We start from the raw sequence: 27,621 nt of genomic DNA, 5'->3' as shown, positions 1-27,621 counted from the left end.
ATAAAAAGGGCTGGGGATATAGTTTAGTTGTAAAGTGCCCCTGGGTTCAAACCCCACTATCACAAAACAAAAAACAAAACAAAATAATCAATTGCTAGTTCATGGGCATTCTTGTTTCATTTATACCTTCATTCACTTCTTATATTATATTGAAGCAAATCTCAGACATCATTATCATTTCCTCTGTACACATAACCACAATAGTATTATTGCACTTAAAAAATAAATCCTTGGGCTGGGGATGTGGCTCAAGCGGTAGCGCGCTTGCCTGGCATGCGTGCATCCTGGGTTCGATCCTCAGCACCACGTACAAACAAAGATGTTGTGTCCGCCAAAAACTAAAAAATAAATATTAAAAATTCTCTCTCTCTCTCTCTCTCTCTTTCACCTTTCTCTTTAAAAAAAAAAATAAAAAATAAATCCTTGATCAGCTACTTGGGAGGCTTAGGCATTAGGATTACAAGTTAGAGGCCAGTCTGAGACATTCAGCAAGACCCTGTCTCAAAATAGAATTTAAGGGTTGGGTTGTGGCTTAGTGGTAGAATACTCAGTGTAAGGCACAGGGTTCCATCCTCAACACAACATAAAAAATAAATAAAATGAAGTCATTGTGATCATCTACAATTAAAGAAAAATATTTAAAATAAAAATAAAATAAATAAAATTTAAGAAGGCTGGGGCTGGGCATGGTGGCACACATCTGTAATCCCAGCAATTTGAGAGGCTGAGGTAGGAGGATTGTAAATTCGAGGCCAGCCTCGGCAACTTAGCTAGGCCCTGAGCAACTTAGTGAGACCCTGTCTCAAAATAAAACTAAAAAGGGCTGGTGATGTGGCTCAATGATTAAGTGCCCCTGGGTTCAATCCTTGGTACCAAAAAAAAAAAGGCGGGGGTGCTGAGGATGAAGGTCACTTATAGAGTTCTTGTACATCACCCTGAGTTCAATCCCTAGTACCACAAAAAGAAAAAAAAAAAATCCACACTATTCTCAAAGATCTAGTCAGTGTTCAAATTTCCAATTATTTCTACAATTTCATGTTTAATAGTTTGTTTGAATTAGAATACGAATAGGGGCCATAAATTATGATTGATATGCTTCTTAAATATCTTTTTTTTTTTTTTTGCAGGGCTGAGACTTGAACCCAAGGCTTTGCGCATGCTAGGTAAGTGCTCTACCATTGAGCTACATCCCCAGCTGCCTCCTCCTTTCTTAAAAATGTTGAGACAGGGTCTTGCTAAATTGCTCCAACTTGAGATCTTCCTGTCTCAGCCTCCAAGTAGCTGGGATTACAGGTGTGTGCCACATTTTGTTTTAAGTGATTTTTATTTTTGTTTTAAACTAGGAATTGAAAGCAGGGGCATTTAGCCATTAAGCCACATCCTCAGCCCCCACCCCCACCCTTTTTAAATTTTGAGACAGAGTCTCACTAAGTTGTTTAGGGCCTTGCTAAATTGCTGAGGCTGGCCTCAAACTTGTGATCCTTCTGGCTCAGTCTCCTGAGTTGCTGGGATTATAGGCATGCACCACTGTTCTCAGCTCACTTAGCATGTTTTAAAGGTTCACCTATGTTATGTAGTCCATGTACTTCATTTTTTTTTTTTAGAGCTGAATAACAGTCCATTTCATATTCTCTTGGTATATGGGGTATTGGTTACAGGACTCCCACAGATACCAAAATCCACAGGTCCATTTTATAAAATGCTCAGGTCCCTTATAGAAAATGGCACAGTATGTGCATATAATGTACATGTATCTTCCTACATACTTTAAATCATGTCTAGATTACTTATAATAACAAATACAATGTAAATTATTATTATATTCTATTGTTTAGAGAATAATAACAAGAAAAAAGTCTATATATGGTCACTGCAGTGCAACCTTCCCCACCTGAATATATATATATATATATATATATATATATATATATATATAAATATAAATATTTATTTTTTTTTTTAGTTTTTCGGCGGACACAACATCTTTGTTTGTATGTGGTGCTGAGGATCAAACCCGGGCCGCACGCAGGCCAGACAAGCGCGCTACCACTTGAGCCACATCCCCAGTCCCCCCCCACCTGAATATTTATGATCTATGATTGGTTCAATCTGAGGATGCAGAATACTTGGATGTGAAAAGAAGACTACACAACATTTTGTTTGCCATTCATCAGTTGGTGAATGTGTTGTTTCCACTTTTTGGCTATTGTGAATAACACTGCTGTGAATATTTGTGTACAAGTTTATGTGTGGATTCTTTTTTTTTTCACCCCAGCCTTGTGTGGATTCTTAAATATCTTTTGATTTCTAGGTTTCCTCCCTGTGTATGTATGTGGGATACTGACTTTTAACTTATTTGCTGAAGAAACTGTGTTGTCATATAGTTTCTCACAATTTGGATTTTGCTTCTTGTATTTCCAAGGTACAGTTTATGTGTGTGTGTGTGTGTGTGTTTCTGGGGATTGAACTCAGGGGTCTCAAGCAAGGTAGGCAAGTGCTTTATCACTGAACTAAACTACCAGCCCAGGGGTTTGTGTGTGTGTGTGTGTGTGTGTGTATGTGTGATTATAAAGAAGTGAAATGGAGTAGGTCTTATGGTGATGGACTAGTTCTGCTTTTTTTTTTTTTTTTTTTCGTACCAGGGGCTTAACCCCTGAGCCACATCTCTAGCTCTTTTTTTTTTTTTTTTTTTTAATATTTATTTTTCAATTCTCGGCAGACACAACATCTTTGTTTGTATGTGGTGCTGAGGATCGAACCCGGGCCGCACGCATGGCAGGCGAGCGCGCTACCGCTTGAGCCACATCCCCAGCCCCGTCTAGCTCTTTTTAAATTTATTTATTTATTTTTTGAGGCGGGTCTTAGTAAATAGCTTAGGGCCTTACTATCTGGTTCTACTGAAGCTGGTTTTGACCTTGCTGTCTCATGCTTCAGACTGTGGTTGCTGGGATTACTTACAGGTGTATGCCACCATGCCTAGTTCTACATCTTGATTATGGTGGTGGTTACAGGAATCTGCACATGTGACAAAATGATGTAAAACTATATATACACATTGGTCAAACACCAATTTCCTGATTTTGATATTGTTCTATAATTATGTAAGAGGTAATCACTAGGAGAAAATGGAGGAAGAGAACACTGAAACTTTGTACTATTTTTGCTACTTCCAATGAACCTATAAATAGAACTCCCCAAAAAAGTTTTAGAAGTACTTTTACAGGGCTGGGGTTATAGCTCAGTGATAGAGCGCTTGCCTAGCACATGTGAGGCACCACATAAAAATCCTCAGCACCACATAAAAATAAAATAAATAAGACATGTGTCCATCTACGCTAAAATTTTTTTTGCTTGCTTCGCACATGTGAGGCACTGGGTTCAATTCTCAGCACCATATAAAAATAAGTAAACAAAATAAAGATATTGTGCCCATCTATAACTAAAATTAAAAAATATTTTAAAAAGTACACTTACAGAATTTTAGATATGGTCTGATTCCACTGTGTTAAAAATTTTCAATGACTGTTATTATTATCACATTTTACATTTGAGAAAACATATGAAAGGTTAGGGTTTGATTGTCAGATGTAACCTATATTCTTAATGGTTGCGACATACAGAGTGTGTGTGTATAAAGTAAAATTGGACAAAAAGAGTTTAATTTTTCAGTTTTATAGATCTCTATTGTTTGAATAGTTTACAACAAACTTATGTTACTCTTTTTTCATTGGGGGGTAAGTAGAAAAAGGTTAAAGTTAGTGAGGCATCCTCTCCTTAGTGTCCTAATGGTGGATCTGAGCAACCCTATATTAGTCACATTATTTCCAAAGTTCAAAGCTCCGCACAGTGCGCTGCAGCCTTTATTAGGAGGTCTCCTTTTCCCCACCCCATTTTGTGTTTCTCTCTTAAGTCATAACTGACTACTTTGGAACTTCTCTCAAATTCCGCGTGGATCCTAGATTGCATGTGGGGCTGGCTGCAGAGGAAGGATACTGTCGCGGTGGGTCCCAGTCCTACATCGCAGAAGGGCAGCAGCAGGCGCGACGGCGACACCAGGGACCAGACGCAGTTAAAATATCTTGGGGAGGGTCCTGGCGGTACACGCAGCTTTCCCACACGCGACTTCGCTTCTTAAAACCAGCCCCCACCCCGCCCGCCCCCGCCTTTCAGGCCCTGCGCCTGTTTCCCATTGGCTAGTTTCTATTGCAACGGAGACTTTTTTTTTTTTTTTTTTTTAAGGAATGCGTCTAGGACATAGGTAAAAATAGTCATTTAAAAAGCGATAAGGTTCACGCAGAGCTGTCGCTGCCAAATTACAATTCTTTTCCAGGAGCAGTGCTGAGGTTACAAGGTCGTGGGCTAAGAGCAGTAACCCTTGTTTGCCTTCTCTTTTAAACATGATCGACTTCAGCCAAAAGTTCAACTTCCTTCATGTAAATTAAAGCTGAATCAGCAATTCCCACCATCTGCATTAGGCACAATTTGCCCGAAGCCATTAGTGTACTTTCACGTGAAATGGAAGGAAGGTGTCAGGAAAGCTCTTGAAATCAATGGAATGATTTAGAGAATTCTGTATAATATAGTTTATTTTCTAATTTGATGTTGTTGTTGTTCACAAAAGCAAATAATGTTTATTATCTGAAATTAAATAATTTAGCAGAATGTTAAACAAGAAGTGAAAGACTCTTCCAGTTCTCCACATAATCTCACAGGCTAATGTAACTAACCACTTTAAAAATTGGGTATTCATTTGCCTAGCCCTTTTTCTATGCACATTCTAACACACATTCAAACTTTTTTTTTTCCTCTTGTGAGATAAACTCTGGCTATGTTGCCCAGACTGTTCAGAACTGATGGGCTCAGGTAATCCTCATGCCTCAACCTCCTGAATAGCTGGAATTATAAGTGCACACTACTACACCTGCTCCAATGTTTTTGCTATTACATATTGCCAGATTTTAAATTTTATTTTATTTTTAATTTTTTTTAGTTGTAGATGGGCACAATACTTTTATTTTTTTTAATTTATTTTTATGTGGTGCTGAGGATCGAACCTAGTGCTTCAAACATGGAAGGCAAGCGCTCTACCGCTGAGCCACAAATCCTAACCCCTAAATTTTATTTTTCTTCTTTGTATATACAGGAGTAACACATGCTCAGTGTAAAACATTTAAGATTTCAGAAATGTACGGCTTAGAAAGCAAAAGTTCTTCATAATTCCTTCTCAGATAACTACCAAATACAGATGTTCCTCTATGCATATACCACATATATCATCTGTTATTGTGTAGCTCTATACATTATTGGTAACACAAATGTGGTTATATTACACGTTTTGTTTTCTACTGAAGTCAATGCATTTTGAATTCCAAGTCTTTATCTTCCTAGCAGCAAAGAGGCTAAGCCTTTTAACCTATGGAATATAAGAACCACCAACTCTTCAGAAACAGGGAATTTATTTGGCTGTCTCACTGTTAAGAACCTCCTCCTGCCCAGGGCAACTTCCCTATCTAACTCCTCAAAGATCCCAAACTCTTTGGAATACTAAGTTTGTTTCTGCTCTTATCTTTACAAATTACTCCCTGACACATGATAAATACATGACTTGTCCACATTATTATGTAAGCTGCTTTTACAGTTAGGTAAATTAGGTTCACAACTAACAACAGGAGCCTTAGAAACGAAGAAGAGATGCTGGTTTTTAAATTAAGCTTTCCATTGGAATGATACCAAATAATAATTACTAACCGATTTGGTGGACAACTTGCAAATGCACAGCTTCCCATTCAAGTGTTCATCTTTCCACCTCCTTCCCAGGATACAGAGGAGGGTTGGGGGTCCATCTATAGATTGAATAGCCAGGCTGTTTGTTTTCCATGCTAAAAGTCCCCTACATTGCACCACATAGCCTGGCCAAAGATTCACAGGAAAGAGAAGTTGAGAGCTCTGGGAACCTGAAACTGAATACCAATCCTAACTTCACAAAGGCTGAGTTTAGGGATTTCTCTCATGTGTCAAAAGTTGGAACCATTTTTTTTTGGGGGGGGTACTAGGGATTGACCCAAGGAGCTTTACTGCTGAGCTACATCCCCAACCTGTTTTATTTTGAGACAGGGTCTCACTAAATAACTAAGGCTGGCTTTAAATGTGTGATCCTCTTACTTCAGTCTCCCAGATTGCTAGGTTTAGAGGCATGTGTACCATTTTTTTTTAATATAATCCTACTTTTCTCAGAAAAATTATCACCATTATCACTGGTAATATTTATTGAGTACTTTCTTCAGGCCAGGAACTTTATACACAGCTTTTGTTATTTAACTTCACAATCCTATGAATGTAGTAACAATGATCTCTTTTTAAAATTTTTTTTTAATATTTATTTTTTAGTTTTCGGTGGACACAACATCTTTGTTTGTATGTGGTGCTGAGGATCGAACCCAGGCTGCACGCATGCCAGGCGAGTGTGCTATCGCTTGAGCCACATCCCCAGCTCATGATCTCTTTTTTTATTGATGGGAGAAAACAAATTTTAAAAAGTCAAATAACATCCAAACTTCCCATTAGGAACAAGTAGCAGAGTAGGGCTTGAACCACTGATTGCAGAGCCCTGGTTCTAAACCTCTTTATCACTGAACCACAATACTTTGGCACCACTGGCCTCAGTATAAGAAGAAGCACAAATGTGCACATCAGACCTTTTCACCAGGAGAGCTTCACATTGCCCAAGGCTATTCTATTATCTCTAAGGACAAAGCAGGGATGGTCTTTTTACTTTCTATTGGATTCTGAACCCTTCTACACTAGGTGTAGACCATAAGAGTTCTGTGATATAAAGTCTTAGATACTGGGGGGTGGAGTGCAGGGTGGAGAGGGAAAGAGATAGTTTTAAGGGAGCTATTGTCTTACCTAACAGCCTGTGATGATAAAGGGATTTTTCCTGAGCTGCTCATTATTCAACCAGTCATTCATGATTTCATTCAGTAAGTGTCTTTGAGATGCCAGGCATTGGGGATTAAAAGAGGAGCAACAGAGACAACATCTGCGCCTTCTAGAAACTGACAGTCTATGGGTTCAATCCTTAGCACCACATAAAAATAAACAAACAAAACAAAGGTTAAAAAAAAAAAAAAGAAACTGACAGTCTATTGAGTGAAACAGTTGTTTGACAATTACAATCAAGTGTGGTCAATCTCTGGAAGGACTCCAATCAGGGCCCCTAACCTAATCTAGGGTTACTGGTCAGGAAGGCTTCCTGACAGAGATGACTCTTAGGCCAAAATCAGACTGCAACAAAGCTAAGGAAGTGTATAAGACTCAGGTGGCACAAAGCCTGTGTCATTTATTTCTCTTTCTTCCTTTTTTTTTTTTGTGGTACTGAGGATTGCTCTACTAGGTATCTTCCATCAAGCTGAATCCTTTTTCTTTGTACAAGAGATTGAACCCAGGGGCACTCAACCACTGAGCCACATTCCTAGTCCTTTTTTATTTTTTGAGACAGAGTCTTGCTAATTGCTTAGGCTTGCTAAATTTAGCTGAGGCTGGCTTTGAACTTGTGACCCTCCTGCTTCAGCCTCCCAAGCTGCTGGAATTACAGGCTCCTTAGTCCTTTTTTATTTTTTATTTTGAGACAGGGTCTCCCTAAATTGCTGAGGCTAGCCTCAAACTTGGGATCCTTCTGCCTTAGCCTCCTGAATTGATGGGTTTACAAGTATGCACCACCACACTAAGTTTGATTTCTTATCAATTTCTATGAAGTAGGCATGAATATGGCACTAGACTCCAACAAAAGAATAAATGCTGGTAGGCAGAACACATCCCAAATCGAGCTATATAACAAGAGAGGGTGGCTATGCACAAACAATGTAAAATCAAGTGCAATTCCTTCAATAAACTACTGCTCTGATATTTTACCATGAATATATAAGCTGCTTCAGACTCACAAAGTCCATCTTTTCAAAGAAAGAGATTAGCTGCTACTAGTTAACCTCTAATAGACAGCCTATAATGGTAGTATCAACTTAAGACATCTAGACTATTTATGGACATTCTTACATTTAATTTTTTTTTTTTGTAGTTGTAGATGGACACAGTTTCTTTATTTTACTTGTTTATTTTTATGTGGTCCTGAAGATCGAACCCAGTGCCTCACGCATGCCAGGCAAGTGCTCTGCCACTGAGCTACAGCCCCAGCCCCTGGACATTCTTTCATTTTAAGACTAAAACCATACCTTAAAAAATATCACATGGCTGGGTGTGGTGGTGCATGCCTGTAATCCCAGCAGCTTTGGAAGTAGAGGCAGGAGGATCACAAGTTCAAGGCTAGCCTCAGCAATTTAGCAAGGTCCTAAGCAATTTAGTGAGACCCTTTCTCAAAATAAAGAATAAAAAAGGGGACTGGGGTTGAAGCTCAGTGGTAAAGTGCTTGCCTAGCATATGTCAGGCACTGAGTTGATTTTCAGCACTGCAAATAAATAGATAGATAGATAGATAGATAGATAGATAAAATAAAGGTCTATCGACAACTAAAAAAATACTTAAATAAAAAAGGGTTGGGATATAGCTAAGTGGTTAAGTACTCCTAGGTTCAATTCCCAGTACAAAAACAAACAACCAGACAACAACAAAAACAAACTTCAAGAATATGCAGTGTGCTCACAATTTTAGAAAAATAATGGAAGGTAAATCAAGGGCTGTATGTAGAATGAGTGGGAGGAAAAATCACCCCAAGGACAAATTTATTACATAAGAAAATTTACACACTCTGTACAAATTTATAATATTGTTTATATGTATATATGCAACTTAAATAACATGTGCAGACCTTTAACATTCAGATCCATAAATTTTGACAATTGTATATAGCTGTGTAACTTCCACCCAAAACAACATTTGGTACATTTACATTACCCCAGAAAATTTCTTCAATTCCTTTCTTGGTAAATCACTTCCCAACAATGGCAATCATTTCCTGAATTCAACACCAAATAGGGTTTGTCTATTTTGGGGTTTCATGTGAATGGAATCATACAATCCATATTCTTCTGTGTCTTGCTTCTTTTGTTTAATATAATCATTTTGAGATTCATGCATGCTATTGAGTGCATCAATAATTGGTTCTTTCTCTTTTTTTTTTTTCCCTCCAGTGCTAGGTATCAAATCAAGGGCCTCAAGCATGTTAGACAAGTGCTCTACTACTACTAAGCTATAACCCCTAGTTCAATTATTTGTTTTTTGTTGTTGTTGTTGAGAAGCATTCCATTGTATGACTATATCAGAGTGGGCTGTTCCATTCTCCTATTGATGGACATTTGGGCTGTCTCCAGTTTGGGGCTACATATGAATAAAGATGCTATGAATATTTATATACAAAACTTTTGTGAATATATATTTTCACTTTTCTTGAGTAACTACTCAATAATAAAGTTGCTAGGTCATATGGGTGTGTTTACTTTTATAAGAAATTACCAACAATTCTCTGAACTGGTTGTATCATGTTACACTCCCATTGGCAATATATGAGAGTTCCAATTACTGTACATTCTTGTCATTACTAATTATTGTTAATGTTTTTTAATTTAGCCATTCTAGACAGTGTCAAATGGCATCTTATTGTGGTTTTAACTTGTATTTCCCTGATGACTAATAAATTCCAAAATACTTGAAAATTAACTTTGGTTAAAGAATAGATCACAAAGTAAATTAGAAAATTAGATGGGCTGGTGATGTTGCTCAATGGTAGAGAGCTTATCTAGTATGACCCTGGGTTAGACCCCTAGCACCACAAATGAAACAAACAAAAAATTTAGAGCTGAACAAAACTGAAAACACAACATATCAAATGAGGGGAATACAACAAAAGCAGCACGCTTTTGGTACTTTATTAATAAGTTTTTTTTTTTCCCCCTACTGGGATTTCTGGTGCTTGGGATTGAAACCGGGAGCACTTTACTAACACTTTATTACTTAGCTACATCCTAGCTCTTTTCACTTTTTAGTTTGAGACAGGGTCTTGCTAAGTTTCTGAGGGGCTTGCTAAGTTGCTGAAGTTGGCCTTGAACTTGCCATCCTCCTGCCTCAGACTACCAAATTGCTGGGATTGCAGGTGTAAACCACAGTCCCTGGAAAGAAGTACTTTTAGAGAAAAGGAAAAGTGTGGGGTTGAGGCAGTAGTTCATGGTAGAACACATGCTCAATATGAGTGAATCCCTGGGTTCAATCTCTAATACACACACACACACACAAAAAAAAACAAAAATCAAAAAAACCCCAGTGATTTAAGCTCCTACTTCAAGAGGAAAGAAACAAATTAAATCCAAAGTAGGTAAAAAGAAAATAATAAGAGCAGAAGTCAATAAAATAGGAAATGGATTGAACAATAGAGAAAACAACAAGGACACAAACTGTTCTTGTTGAACATGGTTCAAGATCAATGTCAGCAATTTAGACCCTCATCAATTTATGTGACTCAGGAGGCTGAGGCAGAAGGATCACAAGTTTAAAGCTAGCCTCAGCAACTTAACCAGGCTCTAAGCAACTTATCAAGATTCTTTCTCAGAATAAAAAGTAAAAAGGGCTGGGGATGTGGCTCAGTAGTTAAGTGTCCCTGAGTTCAATCCCTAGTAAAAACAAAAACAACAACAACAACAACCAAACAAAACAAAAAAACAACTTTTTTTTTAAATTTTATTTTTTGCAGCTGAGCAAGTGCTCTACTACTGAGCATATTATATCCCCAGCCCCTGGAGGAATTATTTAAATTGATAAATCCTATGCTACATTTATCCCCAATAAATAAATAATAATAAAGGAGAGAAAACACACTTTACTAATGTCAGGAAAAAGGGACACCATTATAGTTGCTACAGATAGTAAAACGAAAAATAAGGGTATTATATATAATATCTTTATTCCCCGTTGGGTCCACAGTGGCTCTGCCCTAATTTTAACCCTTCTCTGTTCAGTATATGAGACAGTATAAATCTTGCCACACTCACCTGCTGTGACTGTGGCAAGATCCTTTCCTTAATTGGGCTGTAGTTTTTTTTTTCTTTAATAAATTTAGGAGTGAGAAACAATGAAGGCAAAATCCTTTCCAGTAGATGGAATAGAAAAAGGTGGGGGTGGGCACTGCCCTGAGCGGTGGCGCTGGTTTGTAATCCCAGTGGCTTGGCAGGCTGAGGCAGGAAGATTGTTGGATCAAAAGTTCAACGCCAGCATCAGCAATTTAGCGAGGCCCTCAGCAATTTATCGAGATACTGTCTCAGAATAAAAAATAAAAAGGTTTGGGGATGGCCCGGCCTGGTAGCTCATTCTCGTCTTAATGTAGATCTCTGCACAGAGTATGTGCTCAGTGAATTAGTTTGTCCCCACCTTCTAAAAAACAAATGCATGTATTCCAGGTTTGCTTATCAATAGGTATTCCTGATGATCTGGAACACATGGTTGATTTTTAATTACTGGAGCACACACTATATAGTTTTTAATTTTTTTCCTGAAGCACTTGGTAAAGTGCTTTTTTTTACAATTTACCAAGCCAAGGGACACCTCTCTTAAGGTAGATATGCCAGTGGCTCAGGACAGAACAAGATCTTCTGGGGTTGCCCGCCCAAGCTCGAGGAATTTCATTCCCAGCGGGTGTCCAGGCTACTACCACAGTTTCTGGAAAGGCATCTGATTAGACCTCAGAAAAGTCCTAGTTTTGCGACTAGAGCTGTGTGACAGTGGACAAGTGCCTTCCTCTTTCGGGGACGTTGCAATGGGATTAAGTGCCTCCTTCCGGGATTGGTTCGGGATGGTAAAGCGACACGCAAAACATGTGCCTTTAAATATTTGTTTATCCTCGACAACACGCACGAAAGACATCAGGCGCTGGGAACTAAAGGGTCCTGGCGCCAGAGCATCCAGAACCCGCCTGCTCCTCGACTCTCGCGAGATCTCCTCCCAGCGCTTCGCGGCGTCATCCCCTCGGCCGTGGCGGCCCTGGCGGCGACAGCGACGGTGCGTAAGGTACTCACAGGGGCGGACCGTATCCCTCCGCCGCCGGCGCGGCCCGGCCCTCCCTCGCTGGACCGCCAATCCCCGCGCCTCCCGACCTGCCCCTCGGCCTGGGCCCACCCCGCGCTCTGGCGGCCCCACCCCGGCGGCGCCGCCCGCCCGCCCGCCCGCGCGTCCCTTGGTCCACCTGCAGCAGGCCGGAGGGCAGGCAGTTCCTTTCGCTGTCCGACCGAGAGGCGCCTGCTGAGCCGGAGACTCGGGCTCTTGCTCCAGGCGGAGGGATCCGTGGCGGCTGTGGAGGCTCTGAGACTGGGAGGAAGAGGCAGCTACGGCGGCGGCGGCGGCTGGGGCGGCAGCGCATAAAGGGGCCGCCGCCGGGTGATGCGGTGACTGCTGCGGCAGGCCCAGAAGCTGAGTGGGCCCCAGCCCTCAGCTTGTCTTGTCGGACCCGCGCACCCGAACTCCCCATCTTCTCCGGCCGACCCGCGACTGCCGAGGCGGCCTTAGGCCCCCTCGTCCCTTCCCCACCCCTCCCCCGCCCCCGGCCCGGGGGCCGCTGCCACCTCCACCGCCTCCCACCATGGCTCTGAAGAGAATCCACAAGGTAAGCGTCCCGAGGTCGACTACGGGGATGGGCCGCTGGGCTGGCCTCCTGAGCAAGCTGCGGCCTGCACTTCCCGCCGTCGCCTCCGCCGGGCTCGCGGCCTCTGGTTCTCGCTGCCGGCGCTGGCCCCGCGGGGCGGCCTTCACACCCCACTCCCAGTGATGGCGCCCGTGGAGGCCCCGGCGCGCGGCTCGTGCTTAGGCCGGAGGTGTTCCCACTCCTAGTGTTCCTCCTGTCTGCCTTGCCGGGCCCGCGTGGTGTGGAGTCCCCGGGTGTCTCTCCGTCCTGGGGCGGCTGCGCTTCAAGGCATTGTCCAGCTAAACTAGGGGTTGGGTGGTGCGAGGGCGTTAGGAGTCCCCATAGACAGAGCTCGAAAGGGCTCCTCCACCGGTCTCCGCCCTGGCTCCCTTCTGAGAACTGCCTGGGCTCAGGGACCCTCTCTTGGGCCGGCGGAGGAAGCTGTATTGCCCGATCCACAACTATTTCTTGAGTTCACTTACCTCTTTGGTGACTGTATACTTCGGTCCATCTGACTAGCAGAAAGTGCTAGAGTAGGAAGTTTAGAAGGAAAAAAATGTGACTCTTAGAAAGGAGGAGGGAAGTAGAGGGAGAAGCCTTTTATTCCTTGAGGTTGCCATATGTAGTCAGAAACTATCACTTCAGTTTTGCAAGATTAGATCTGATAGAAAAACTGTTAAATTGTCAAGGGTAGGAGCCAGTTCAAAAACTGAACATTGAAAACCACTGGAGAAATTACACACAGAAGCCTTTCACCGTCTATTCACAAAATAGACTTAACACAGTGTTGTATGTTCAGGGAGACCCTTTTGATTTTCGACGAGAAAGAATTTCTTTGCTCTTCGAAATGAAAGGTTATTCGTTTAGTTATGGATAAGGAGGTTTTCCTATGCATCAAGAGTGTGGGCTTGTCTTGAAAATTTAGGGTTCTTTATCTAATATTGTAGCCTTTTATTTTTATTTTACTTTATTTTTGGGGCGCTGGGGATTGAACCCAGGGGAGCCTTATTACTGAGACACATTCCAACTTCTCTTTATTTAACTACTGTGAGACAGAGTCTTTCTAAGTTGATTAGGACCTCCTTAAGTTGCCGAGGATGTCTTCCAATTTGCAACCCTTCTACCTCAGCCTTAGTAGTCAATGGGATTTCAGTCGTGTGCCACCACACCTGGCTATTGTAATTTTTTTAGTGCCACTTACTGTAATTTTTTTGTTCTTGGAAGTGGGGAGACACCATTGGTGGTTTTTGTTAGGTGTTTTGCTTGGCTACTCAGATTGGCTGAATTAAACTTTTAGCTGCTTAGTGAGAAGTAGGTCCTGGGATTATCCATTCTGAACGCTGTGGTGGGAATGCAGGAGGAAGAGAACCATTTTTTACTTTGCCTTAAACCAAGTTAGGATGCAGATTGACAGTTTAAACACCTCAGTTCAGTAGTTGATCCTCATTTCATTCTTGTTGCTACTGTACTGAAGGTTGAACCCCTGGCCACTTGCCATTGAGCTACATCCCCTCCTCTCCCCCCCTTTAAAATTTTTTTTTTTTTTTTTAATTGTAGATGGTCTGTCTAAATTGTTGAGGCTGTCCTCAAACTTGCAATCCTCCTGCCTTGGTCTCCTGAGTCTCTGGGATTACAGGTGTGCCCCATCATACCTGGCATGTTACTACATATTTTTGAGGAATCGATTTTCTTCAAAATATCCTTATAAATTTTAATAATAAAATCAAATTTAGAAATTAAAAAATGATAGCTTGATTTTTTTTTTTTTAATGGTACCTTTTTTTTATTTATTTTTATGTGGTGCTGAGGATCGAACCCAGTGCCTCACACATGCTAGGCAAGTGCTGTACCATTGAGCTATAACCCCAGCCCACATCACCATCCCTTTTTTTATTTTGAGACAGGGTCTGGCTGAGTTGCCTGACCTGGCCTAGAATTTGTGATTCTCCTACCTTATCCTCTGGAATAACCGGGAACTGCACTCTCTGGCTAGTCCTCACTTCATTCTTGATCAATCAAGACCTTTAAATGAGTACAATGAGTCCCATCACCTACTATAGGTTAGTTTAGCTTCTTACCCACTTTTTTGGCTTCAGTTCTTACAAATGAAAAATGGCAGACTTTAGACAATAAATCTTATACTAAAATGAAGCAGGATATTTGTTAAAAAAATGTGAACCTTAAGTAAAGGCTTCTGGTAGAGTCATTTAAGGTGCAGAAGCACAATTGAGAGATAATCATCCAAGTAAAAACATATATGTATTTTTGAGGTGTTTAGGAGTTACTAAGTACTTCTAGAGTCTAACTGGGACGTTACCAACTTGGAGATGTCACTTGGTTTATACCTATAGAGGATTGTGCTCTTCTACAACTGAGTATACTATGTGATAACTATCAGATCAAGAATTGTAGCATTTAATCCCTACATTGATTGAAAATAGCATTTTGATTACAAACAACATTTTAATCTAATTGTACTTGCTACTTGCCCCCAGTAATGTGATTTCTTCTGAGTTACTACATCTTTTTTTTTTTTTCCTTTTTGATACCGGGGATTGAACCCAGAAAGCTTTGTCATAGAGCTACATCTCCAGCTCTTTTTATTTTGAGACTCACGAAGTTGTTAAGGCTGGCCACAAAATTTGCGATCCTTCTGCATCAGCCTCCTCAGTTCCTGGGGTTTACAGAAAGCATATGCCACATGGCCCAGCTACATTTTTTTTTTTTTTTAAGTTTAGTTTTGGTACTGGGGATTGAATCTAGGAGACTTTACCACTGAGATACATCTGCAGCCTCTCCCCCCCCCCCCCTTTAAGTTTAACACAGGGTCTGTATAAATTGTTGAGGCTGTCCTCAAACTTGCAATCCTCCTGCCTTGGTCTCCTGAGTCTCTGGGATTATAGGTGTGCCCCATCATCCTGGCATGTTACTACATATTTTTAAGGAATAAATTTTTTATAATAAAATCAAGTTTAGAAATGAAACGATAGCTTGATTTTTTTTTTTTTTTAAAATGGTACCACAGATGCTTAACCACTGAGTCACATCTCCGACCCTTTTTTTTTTTTTTTGAGACAGGTTCTCACCCAAGTTGTTTTAGGGCTTCACTACTGAGGATGGCCTTGAACTTGCAGTCCTTCTGCCTCAGCTTCCCAAGTTACTGAGATCACAGGCATGTACCACCACCCTTGGCAATGCTTGAACTTTTAAAATTGCTATTCCTTTTTTTCCTAGTTTTTAACTAAAGGCTTCTTCAAAGTGTGGCTTGACTTCTCAGAGACCAGAGATTAGAAAAATGAAATTTATTTCTGGTATACCATTCAAAGATTATGAAAACAAGATGGAATTAAGTTTTTTTACTTTTCATATGATGCCCATTTTAGGCTGAATGGCAGAGCAGTCAGTCCCATCTTATCCTCAGTCCTAGTAGTGTATCTCTAATGGAATCTGCAAGACACTTGCTTATCTTTTTTTTTTTTTTTTCTTTTAATACTGGGGTTTGAACTCAGGGGTGCTTTACCAGAGTTACATCCCCAGACCTTTTTATTTTTTATTTAGAGACAGGGTCTCACCAATTTGCTGAGGGCCTTGCTAAATTTCTTAGGTTGGCCTCAAATTTGTTATCTTCCTGTCTCAGCCTCTAGATTACAGTTATGTGCCACTATGGCCAGTAACATACTTGTTTTATATTGATCTTGGTCTTGAACCTTCTCAATTATAATTTTCTTTTTTTTTTTTTATTTTTTAGTTTGATGGACCTTTATTTTATTCATTTATTTATATGTGGTGCTGAGAATTGAACCCAGTGCCTCACACATGTGAGGCAAGCACTCTACCACTGAGCCACAACCCCAGCCCTCAATTATAATTTTCTGAAATAATAATTCTCCTTAAATGCCTTTTCAACTTTAGATGTCAAGAACTGCATCTGGATTCCAATAAAATTTTTCTTTTTTTTTTAAGTATTTATTTTATAGTTGGACACAATATCTTTATTTCACTCATTTATTTTTTACATAGTGCTGAGGATCGAACCCAGGGTCCCGTGTGTGCGAGACGAGCACTCTACCGCTGAGCCACAACACTAGCCCCCAATAAAATTTTTCTAAGAAAAACCACATTTGACATGGCATTTTTAGGAATTTAGTATCTTGTTTCTTTGACAGAGGGACACTATTTGTATCTGAATTTGGCAGTCTTCAAATCTTTTTTTTTTCCCCTGTGCTGAGGAAATGCCATGTCTTTTTTGGAAAAAGCTTTTGAAGGGCTTTATTTTGAGATACAGTTTAAGGTTGTCAGACCTATGCTTTAAGCAGAATATATCAAAGAGGATTATTATGAATATACAGTGTAGTTCTGGCAAAGGTTGAGATCCTCTGGGGTTTTTGTATCTATACTAAATGGCTCTGGTCTGCTATGTTTTGAGGTTTTTCTGCTGACTATATAGGTCTTCAGCTTTGATTTTGATGCTTTGAGTGCCTTGAAGCACCACCCCCATCCCTTTTCCAGTTGGCTGCATCTCATCTGTTGTGGGCTAAGAAACCAGATCATGGAGCTTATTAAAATTGTGTCTAAAATAAGATCTAGTAGGCTCTGAGTGAAGAGGGTTCATGTGTTATGTGAATTGTGTGGTCCCCGGAAGATCAGAGACCTTTTTGACTTGCTTCCTGTTTTTCTTTTGCTATATAGATGCCAGAGGTTCTTTTGTAAGTGCCATAATACTGACATACAAAGTTAATTTCTGTATTTTTTAGGAAGGTTAAAGGGTCAGTATCTTGATCTTTGAGGATTTGAAGATTGACCAAACTTTGGATACTGAAAGTTTTTTTTTTTTTTTTTTTTTTTTAATTGGTGCTGGGGATTGAACCCAGAGGTGCTTTATCACGGAGTCAGTCACATCCCCAGCTCTTTTATTTTGAGACAAGATCTCACTAAGTTGCTTAGGGCCTTTCTAAGCTGTTGAGACTCATCTTGAATTTGCAGTCCTCCTGCCTCAGCCTCTTGAGTTGCTGGGATTATAGGCATGTGTAACCATATCTGACAAGCTTCTTTTTTAATAGTAATAGAGTCATGTACATTTAAAAGATATCCTTGGGGCTGGGATTGTGGCTCAGCGGTAGAGCGCTCGCCTAGCACGGGTAGGACCTGGGTTGGAACCTCAGCACCACATCAAAATAAAAAGGCATTGTATTATGTCCATCTACACCTAAAAAATAATTATTAAAAAAAAAAAAAGATATCCTAATGGTGCCCTTGCTACTTCTAGTTATAGTTAACATTTGGTATACTAGCTTTAAAACATCACCTAATATATATTATGCTATTCTGTTTTTTGTTTAAGATTTTATTTTTTAGCTGCCTTAAATCTTTTAAGCCTCCTAAAACAAAAAGATGAAGTTTTTGGCTAAAGATTTAAAACTCTGATGACTATGAAATCCAGGCAGGTAACCAAAGTGAGCAAGAAGAAAGAAGAGAATTAGCAAATGCATGTGTTGTGTCAGATGAGGGCAGCTGCTACCCTGTTCCCTCCAAATGTTGCCATTGCCAAGATCCTTGGGCCCAGTGTTGCCAGATCTTCCTTTTTTTCCTACCCATGAAAGAGAAGCTGAAAGTCCAGATTTTTGGCAACCTAATCAAAATTTTTTTTCTTCTCTTTTTTAGTACTGAGGATTGAACCCAGTGCGAAAGGCATGCTAGACAAGTACTCTAATACTGAGCTACATCTCCCACCCTTTTTTTATTTTGAGACTATCTCACAAAGTTGCCCAGGCTGGCTTAGAACCTATGATTTTCCTCCTCAGTTGCTGGGAATACAAGTGCCTGCTACTGCACCTAGCTTTATATTGTGGTGTGAGGTTATAGGAAACATCAATTTAATAGATTTAATCCCATTTAGAGGTATATATCTTATCCTTTTTTTAAAAAATATATATTTTTTTAGTTGTAGGTGGATACAATATTTTTGTTTTTATTATTTCTTTTTTTTTTTAGTTTTCGGCGGACACAACATCTTTGTGGTGCTAAGGATCGAACCCGGGCCGCACGCGTGCCAGGCGAGCATGCTACCGCTTTAGCCACATCCCCAGCCCGTTGTTTTTATTATTTCTGTGTTGCTGAGGATTGAACCCATGGCCTCACATGTGTGAGGCAAGTGCTGTACTGAGCTATACCCCCAGCCCCATCTTATTCTTTTTTTTTTTTTAAATATATATTTTAGTTGTAGATGGATATCATACCTCTATTTATTTTTTATCTGGTGCTGAGAATTGAACTCAGTGCCTCACATGTGCTAAGCCAAGTGCTCTACCATTGAGCTACAACCCTAGTCCATACATCTTATTTTTCGTTATGATCTGTTTCATGTTGTTACTCATCTTTTTATAGATGGTACACTTTCAAAATATCTTGAGGTTGAGAGGTTACCAGAGTAATGATTTTTCCTTCTTTTTCTTTTTTGCACTGGGGATTGACTCAAGAGGCACTCTAAGACTGAGCTATGTCCCCAGCCCTTTATATATATTGAGATCCACTTGCCTCCTGGGTTGCTGGGATTATAGGTGTGTGTCATTGTCTCATTGCACCTGGTTCAAGTGTGATTCCTAAGGATGTGGGAAAGGAGTTGTAATACTGTAACAGTAATAAATTTTAAAATATTACTTAAAAGTTGACTGGGGGCTGGGGACGTAGCTTGGGTTGTGGCGTGCTCCCCTAGCATGCACAAAGCCTTAGGCTGAATCTCTAGCACCATGTGGAAGAAATACTAAAGATTTGGATTGTATATTACTATCATCAGAGGAGGGCTGGGATGTAGTTCAGTGGGAGTATTCTCACCTAGCAGGTGGAAGGTCCTCCTGGGCTCCATCTAAATGAATTCCTATCAAAACGATGAAACAAATTAGCAAATATTCCTGTGAAATGCTGGGAACTTTTAACATAGTAAGTAGTTGGCTAAAAGAAAGCTATTTAAATTAGTTCTATCTTGGAAAGTAGGTGTACCTTATTCCAAAAAATAGCTTTTTTTTTTTTTTTTTGGTGGTGGTGCTGGGGCTTGAACCTAGGGCCTCCTACATGCTAAACAAGTGCTCTGTCACTAAACTCCAACCCCATACAACCCCAGCTCTTAGGATGAGTATATAAGTATTCTGGGAAGATTTTTTTTCTCCTTCCACTAGAAAAGGATTTCTTCCCAGGGGGCAGTGGTGCATACCTACAGTCCTAGCTCTATTGAGAGGCTGAGGCAGGAAGATTACTTGAGATAAGGAGTTCAGGCCAGCCTGGGTAACTGAAAGATCTCATCTCTTAAAAAACACTGGGGATGTAGCTCAGTGTTATACCCAATGTTTAGCATACATGATAAGGCCCTAGTTCGACCCCCAGCATGATTTTTAAAAAAGAAGAGGAAATAGAAACTTTACTTTGCAACATTTCATTGAATTGAGAGACTTTCTTTGGGTCTACTAGGTTTCTATTTAAATATAATTTAAATAGCCATTATTAGCCAGGTGTTGTGGTACATACCTATAATTCCAGCTACTCCAGAGGCTAAAGCATGGAACACAAATTTGAGGCCAGTCTGGGCAACTTAGCAAGACCCTATCTCAGAGTAAAATAAAATGGGTTAGGAATGTTGCTCAGTGGTGAAGTGCCCCTGTGTTTAGTCCCCACTACCAGAGGTGGTGGGGAGCTGTCTTTGAGGAGAACTTAATGAAGATTTTTCTTTAGAGATCCTCAGGGATTGTGTATTATTGTAATGCTAAGGAGGTTTTAATAAGGCCCAGTTCTGGATATTATAGTTCAAAAAGGAATGGCTGCTAAAATATCCCAGGCAGCTCCCAGGATAGGAATTCCTGACTCATTCCTGATATTTCCAGAATCCTCTGCCCCCCACATCATGGAAATATAGGAGCACACTTTTTTTTTCCTGTACAAATAAAGTTTTGATGGTTAGGTTCCCAGGCTAATCTTCAAAATCATATTAAATTATAACAGAGAGAAATAAAGTACCATTTTTTTCTGTTCAAAGTCAAGTGAGATTTCAACTAATAGAATCATAATGTTAAGTATTGCAGCATATCTCAGGGCTGCTATCTGAAAAGGTCATGTGACTTGCTAGGTAAGACTAGGCCTGAATCCAGAACCTGGATTTATTGTTGGGTATGGCTGTGTACATCTGTAATCCCAGCAATCTGGGAAGCTGAGATAGGAGAATTGCAAATTAGAGGCCAACTTTGGCAATTTAGTGAGAACTTGTTTCAAAATAAAAAAAGTAGGGTATGTGACTCAGTTTAAGTGCTTCAGGGTTCTGTCCCCGTTGGGTACAGGGGTGGTATAGAGGGAAAGAAATTAGGATTTCTTGACTGTATCCAATGTCTTTTCTGGAAGGCCATGTAATACCTTTATGTAGGTGTTAGGATATAAATCAAAAGGAAGCAATTTTTTTTTTCTTTTGTTCAAACAATTTTTTTAAAAATTGGGAATTGAACCCAGAAGTGCTTTACCACTGAGCTACATCCCCAGCTCCAGCTCTTAATATTTTGAGACAGGGTCTCACCAAGTTGTCAAGGCTGGCCTTGAATGCAATCCTACTTCAACTTCCCTAGTCACTGGGATTACAGATGTGCTCCACTAGCCTGACATAATTAGGATTAAATTATGTCCTGGAATCTGAATATCTTTGTAAGCTTTCCTTTGAATTGTTAATGGGGGTCACATTAAGAGCATATCCATGATCACACACTTGGATGTTCTTTATCATTCATTCATTCATTCATATATATATATATATATATATATATATATATATATATATATAAATATATTTTTTTAGTTGTAGATGGACACAATATCTATTTTTTTAATGTATTTATGTGGTGCTGAGGATCGAACCCAGGGCCTCATGCATGTGAGGCAAGTGCTCTACCACTGAGCTACAACTCCAGTCTCGTTATATATTTTTCATCAGTGTAAAATGGGTGCAGTGGTGCATACTTGTAATTCCAGCTACTTAGAGGATCTGGCAGAAGGATCTCAAGTTTGAGGCTAACTAGGCAGTTTGGTAAGACCATGGCTCAAAAAATTGAAAAACAGTAAGGGCTGGGGATATAGCTCAGAGGTAGAGCACTCCTGGGCTCCATCCCCAGTACTGCCACAAAAAAAAAAAAAAAAAAGAAATTCAAATGCGTTCTTAAATTTTTACAAAAGATTAAGAACCACCCTCCTACCTTCTTAAACATAGTTTTAATCTCATCATGACCAAAGCATCTATTCTACAGAGAAAATAGAAATCTTTTATTATGTGAATCTTTTATATTTCCTTGGAGGCATTAAAAAAAATTCCAGCTACTATATTTAGAGATTAACTGTATATCAAGAATTACTGAATCTTTTCAGCAGTTCTATGAGAATTGCTTTCCTCGGGTTAGACGAGAAACAGAGACATGGAGTAAACTTGTCCAAGATTATATGGTTATGGTAGAAAAAGTCAGGATTCACATGCAGGTCTTGACTGTAGAGCCACTGCTTCTCTACATTTGACTGTCTTTATCATTGTTTTTCTCCCTGCTTGTTTCTAGAGAAACTGTACTTTTCCCGTTGCCAACAATTACTTTCTATCCTATTCTTTCTTAAATGTCCTTGATCTCTAGTAAATTGTCTGCTTTTATAGTTCCAGTGTCTGTTCTTCTAGTCTTCTTCAGCATCCAAATTTATCCAAGGTGTTTTCCCTTTCTAAATAAACAAATTTGTTTAGTGGTGCTGGGGATGAACTAAGGAATGGTGCATGTTAGGCAAGCATTCTGCCACTGGACTACACTGCCAATTCCAGCAAATGAAAAAAAAATTTTTTTTGGATCTGGAGATTTAACCAAGGGGTGGTATTCCCCCCCCCCCTTTTTTTATAAATATGCCTTTATTTTTATGTGTATGTGGTGATAAGGATCGAACCCAGTGCCTCACACATGCTAGGCAAGTGCTCTGCCACTGAGATACAGCCTCAGCCCCTCTCCACCCCTTTTTGTTTTTAATTTAAAAAAAATTTTTAATGTGTGTGTTAATTGTGTCATTTCTTTTTAAAAAAAGATTTATTTTTTTAGACTTTTAATTTTATTTATATGTGGTGCTGAGTATCGAACCCAGCATCTCACATATGCTAGGCCAGCACTCTACCACTGTGCCACAACCCCAGCCCCTGCTTTGGAATTTTTGATCTTCCTGCCTCAGCTTCCCTAGTCCCTGGGATTACAGGCACTTGCTACTGCATCAGGCTAAATATTTTTTAATTAACTCATATATATTTTAAATTTGACATCACACTGCCAGTTGTGTTGTCTTAAGCCTATTGTCCCATCTACTCAGAAGGTTGAGGCAGGAGGATTGCAGTTTTTTAGGTCAGTATGGGCAATTTAGGGAGACCCTGTCTCAGAATAAAAAATAAAATAATAAAGGGGCTGAGGATGTGGCTCAAGCGGTAGCGCGCTGGCCTGGCATGCGTGCGGCCCGGCTTCGATCCTCAGCACCACATACAAACAAAGGTGTTGTGTCCGCTGAAAACTATTTTATTTATTTATTTTTATGTGGTGCTGAGGATCGAAGCCAGGGCCTCGCATGTGCTAGACGAGCACTCTACCCCTGAGCCACAATCCTAGCCCCTACTGCTTATTTTATACTATTCTTATTTGCCTTATGTAGGCAATTCAGCTACCACTAACACTTTTTGGTACTGAGGATTGAATACTGGGGTGCTTAACCAATAAGCCACATCACCAGCCCCCCCCCAACTTCTAAATGTTTTGTTTTAGTTGTAGTTGGATGCAGTACCTTTATTTTACTTTTATGTGGTGCTGAGGCTCGAACCCAGGGCCTTGCACGTACTAGAGGAGTGTGCTACCGCTGAGCTACAACTCCAAACCCATCGCCAGCCCTTTTAATATTTTATTTTCAGACATGATCTCTCCAAGTTGCTCAGGACTTTGCTAAGATGTTGAGCCTGCCTTTGAACTCGTGATTCTCCTGCCTCAGCTTCCCTAGGCACTGGGATTATATGTGCCACCATGCCCAGCTTACCAACATTATTAATTGTCCTTCATGAACAAGTCACCTAGTTTTTTCTAAAAACCAGAGACTATGCTTTGTTTATGTTTTTTTTTTTAATTATTAATTTTTTGTAGTTGTAAATGGACAGAAAGTCTTTATTTGTTTGTTTTTATGTGGTGCTGAGGATTGAACATAGTGCCTCACACTTGCTAGGCAAGCACTCTGCCACTCAGCTACGGCCCCAGCTAACTCTTGCTTGTTTATTTAAAAATAATTTGACTTCTTGGGTTAAAGAATCAAAGGAGACTGCTTTCCATTTAAAACCTGTTCATTCTAACGATAAGTCTTTGGGAAATATGTTAGATGCTAGAAATATTTAATATTACGGTGAGCTTTGATTAAATAACTTCTCAAATATACATGGAATTATGACAAGAGATAGGGTAGATCAGTGGTTCATTGGTGGTCAAGAAGAAAGTAATGCTGGTGGTTAAAGATTGCATCTCTGTGCAGATTGATAGACAGAAGTTTGGCATCATTTGCACGTGTGTGTGTGTGTTACTTGAGTTCAACTACCCAGGACCTCTTCATACATGCTAGGCAAGTGTTCTACTACTGAGATACACCCCCAGTGCCTTTAAATAGTTTTTTTTTTTTTTTTTTTAATTTTTGAGACAGGTCTGGTACAGTTGCTTAGGCTGGCCTAGAATTTGTGATCCTCTTGCCTAAGCCTCTTCAGCCTTCCCAGTACCTGGGATTACAGTTTCTGCCACTGGCTGGGCTTATCATTTGTTTTTGCTATTTGATGTGCAGATTTCTTGAGGCAAATTATTGCTCTAAAGCTGAAAATAAAAAAAGTATTGCTTAAGAATATGTATTGGGCTAGGAATATAGCTCAGTTGGTAGAGTGCTTGCCTCATATGCACAAGGCCCTGGGTTCAATCCCCAGCACCACACACACAGACACACACAAACACACAAAAGTATGTATTAAAAGTGGATAAAATTTAGAACAAAAAATATTGCTGCCTTCACTATTATAGTACATAGTAGTTTACCATGGGAAAAACTTTGTAATTGAAACAGTTCTCATTGATCCTGCTCAGTCATTTTATTTTGTTCTTTTTGAGTGCTTTCCCTTATACAAAGAATGTCTTCTCACCCCACACTCCTCTCCTTCCAAATTCTTTATTCAAACTTAGAGACTTCTGAGAAGCTTGTACTACCATAGAATTGTTGTTTCTCCCCCTCCTCCTCCTCCTCCTCCTTCTGTAGATGGACACAATACATTTTCTTCTTCTTCTTTTTTTTATTATTAGAACTATTTTCTTATTTGAGATTTTTTTTCCCAGATCCTGAATTTCTTCTAAATTTACAATGAAACAACCAGAGGATTGGAAACATTGGTTCTGAGACAGACTCCTTGGTAATGAGAAAGTCCAATTCCAACTGGGGAAGTTTACCCAAGTCCCAGCCTTTTCAGTTTAACATACACTTACCACTTAGAAAAATAAATCCCAAGTACCCATCTGTGTTGAAGGAAAAGAGTTACTTGTGATTTTATAATAAATGGAACTAACGATATCTTTCTTTTATTTATTTTTATGTGGTGCTGAGGATTGAACCCAGTGCCTCACATGTCCTAGGCAAGTGCTCTACCACTAGCCCCAGTATTGTTTCTTAGTATGTGTACATGAATGATTTTTATCTCTTTTGGACTTAGCTTTCCTGGACAATATCTCCGTTTTATTCTTTGTAGTATACCTGATGCATGGTAGGTATTCAGTGAATGCCAGTCCAGTGGTGTGGTAGGAAAAGATAAGAGGATTTTGGAGCAACATACCTACTGAGTTATTTTCTAGTCCTGTGGCATTAGGCAGGTATCTCACTAATGTTTTTAAGCCTCAGTTTCCTTATGTATAGAAGGGGGATAATGTCATATATCCCACAAGCCTGTGGGAAATATTAACAGGAATAATTCTTGGTACTTTGAACTACACAAAAGGTGTAGGTTCTTGTTTTGTTTTGTTTTTTGTTTGGTTATTTGTTGCTTTTAGTTTTGTTTTTATAACATGTGGCCATTCAGTTTGTTTCACAATCTGGAAACAAATCAAATAACCATCAATAGATGAATATAACAGCAGAATATAGGGTATCCATACAATGTAGCATTACCCAGCAACAAAAAGGAGCAGTTCCTGGTGCAGTGGGAGGCTGAGACAGGAGGATCCCGGCGTTCAAAGCCAGTCTCAGCAAAAAGCAAACACTAAGCAACTCAAGTGAGACCCTGTCTCTAAATAAAATACAACATAGGGCTGGAGATGTGGCTCAGTGGTGGAATGCCCCCGAGTTCAATCCCTGACACCAAAAATAAACAAATGAATGAATAAAAAGGAGCAGATAAAAGATAGGTATCTGCCACTTATATATTAACTCAGCTTTAAATTCAGCCTTTAGAACCTTCTCTATTGTAAGGAGCTGGACTCTTTCACTTTTGCATTTAGCAAAATATTAGGCATTGTCAGTAGAGGGCACTGGAAGGACATTGCAGAAGTAAGAGGTTTCTTGGATCTGTTAGGCTTTTTATTACTTTTGTTTTTATTTTAATTTTTTTCTGTTAGTCTTCTTAAAATCATTATTTAGTGTTTTTGTTTGTTTGTTGTTTTTTGTTTTGCTTTTGCAATACTGGATATTGAACCCTGGACCTTGGATATGCTAGGTAGCTAGCATGTGGGTTTACCACTGAATTACATCTGCCCTCTAATAACATGTGAAAGTTTCATAGTCTAGAATTGTGTGGCTAGTTCTCTTAAATGTTACCTTGTAATAGAGGTGTCAGCTGTTATTTGAGGACTTCCTTCACCATCCATAGAGGATCCTTCCAAAAAAGTGATAGCATTTCTTTGTCAGTTTCTACAGGGCTTATGTCAGGTAAAAACTTGGAAATCAAATTTGTTTTTTACAGAAGCATCAATGATAAAGAGTATAGGAATTAATCTCTTAAAGTAGTAGCTCGCTAGCTGGACACAGTGTTGCATACCTGTAATTCTAGGGGCTTGGAAGCTGAGGTAGGAGGATCCCAGGTTCAAGGCCAGCTTTAGCAACTTAGGGAGACCCTGTTTGAAAATAAAAAATAACAAGGTCTGGGTCTGTATGTAGCTCAGTGATAGAGGGCTCCTGGGTTCAATCCCCAGTATGGGGAGTGGCGGGGGGAGAAACAAAAAGATTAAAAAATAACCTACTAACGTAAGTGCTTTTCTTTAGGTAAAGTATGCTTTTCTTTATACTATGCATATTAGTTTTCCATGCTGTCATAATAAATTACCACAAAGTGGGTGTCTTAAAACAATAGAAATGTGCTCTCTTGGATTTGGAGTACAGCAGTCTGAATCAGTGTGTCAGCAGGGTCACATTCCTTTTAATGCTGTAGGGGAGAATGATTCCTTGTTTCTTCCAACTTCTGGTGACTGTCAGCATTCTTTGGTTCCTTGTTTTGTGGTCACATCTCTTTCAGTCACTGCTTCTTCCATCTTTATAGTACCTTCTCTGTGTGTCTTATCTTCTCTTTTGTCATATATGTGTATATATAATATATATATATATATATATTTTTTTTTTTTTTAAGAGAGAGAGAGAGAGAGAATTTTTTAATATTTATTAGTTTTTGGCAGACACAACATCTTTGTATGTGATGCTGAGGATCGAACCCAGGCCGCACGCATGCCAGGCGAGCGCGCTACGGCTTGAGCCACATCCCCAGCCCTGTCTCCTATATATGACAGTTGTAAATAAACTTGCCCAAGACTGGGGATGTACCTCAGTGGTAGAACACTTGTCTAGCATGGGTAAGTACCTGGGTTTAGTTCCCAATTCTGTAAAAAACAAACAAATCCAAAAACTTGTTCACCCAGGTGATACAAGATGATTTTTATCTAAAGATTCATATATATCTGCAGATACCATTTTTTCCAAAT

At 39.7% G+C, this 27,621-nt stretch overlaps 1 protein-coding gene across 3 annotated transcripts in view; it reads left to right on the top strand.

Annotated features, from left to right (window-relative positions):
- The first annotated feature begins 12,136 nt into the window (after positions 1-12,136).
- The window catches only part of Ube2d2 (ubiquitin conjugating enzyme E2 D2), a 54,797-nt gene continuing 39,312 nt past the window's right edge, over positions 12,137-27,621 (top strand). Inside the window, exons 1-2 of one of the 3 annotated variants that reach the window (XM_058584290.1) lie at positions 12,137-12,598; positions 18,608-18,763. In XM_058584290.1, coding sequence (XP_058440273.1) covers positions 18,755-18,763 — 9 coding nt within the window. In that variant the 5' untranslated portion in view covers positions 12,137-12,598; positions 18,608-18,754. Of the gene's footprint in view, positions 12,599-18,607; positions 18,764-27,621 lie in introns of those variants that run through there. The other 2 variants (XM_046460323.2, XM_058584291.1) reach the window with 2 other exon arrangements.

Source organism: Marmota monax, unplaced genomic scaffold (assembly GCF_021218885.2).
Source record: "Marmota monax isolate L192 unplaced genomic scaffold, Marmota_monax_Labrador192_F-V1.1 WCK01_AAM20220418_F8-fsc00006, whole genome shotgun sequence".
Classification (NCBI taxonomy): domain Eukaryota; kingdom Metazoa; phylum Chordata; class Mammalia; order Rodentia; family Sciuridae; genus Marmota; species Marmota monax.
The sequence above is the reverse complement of the archived record's forward strand: the minus strand, read 5'-3'. Positions and strand labels throughout refer to the sequence as shown.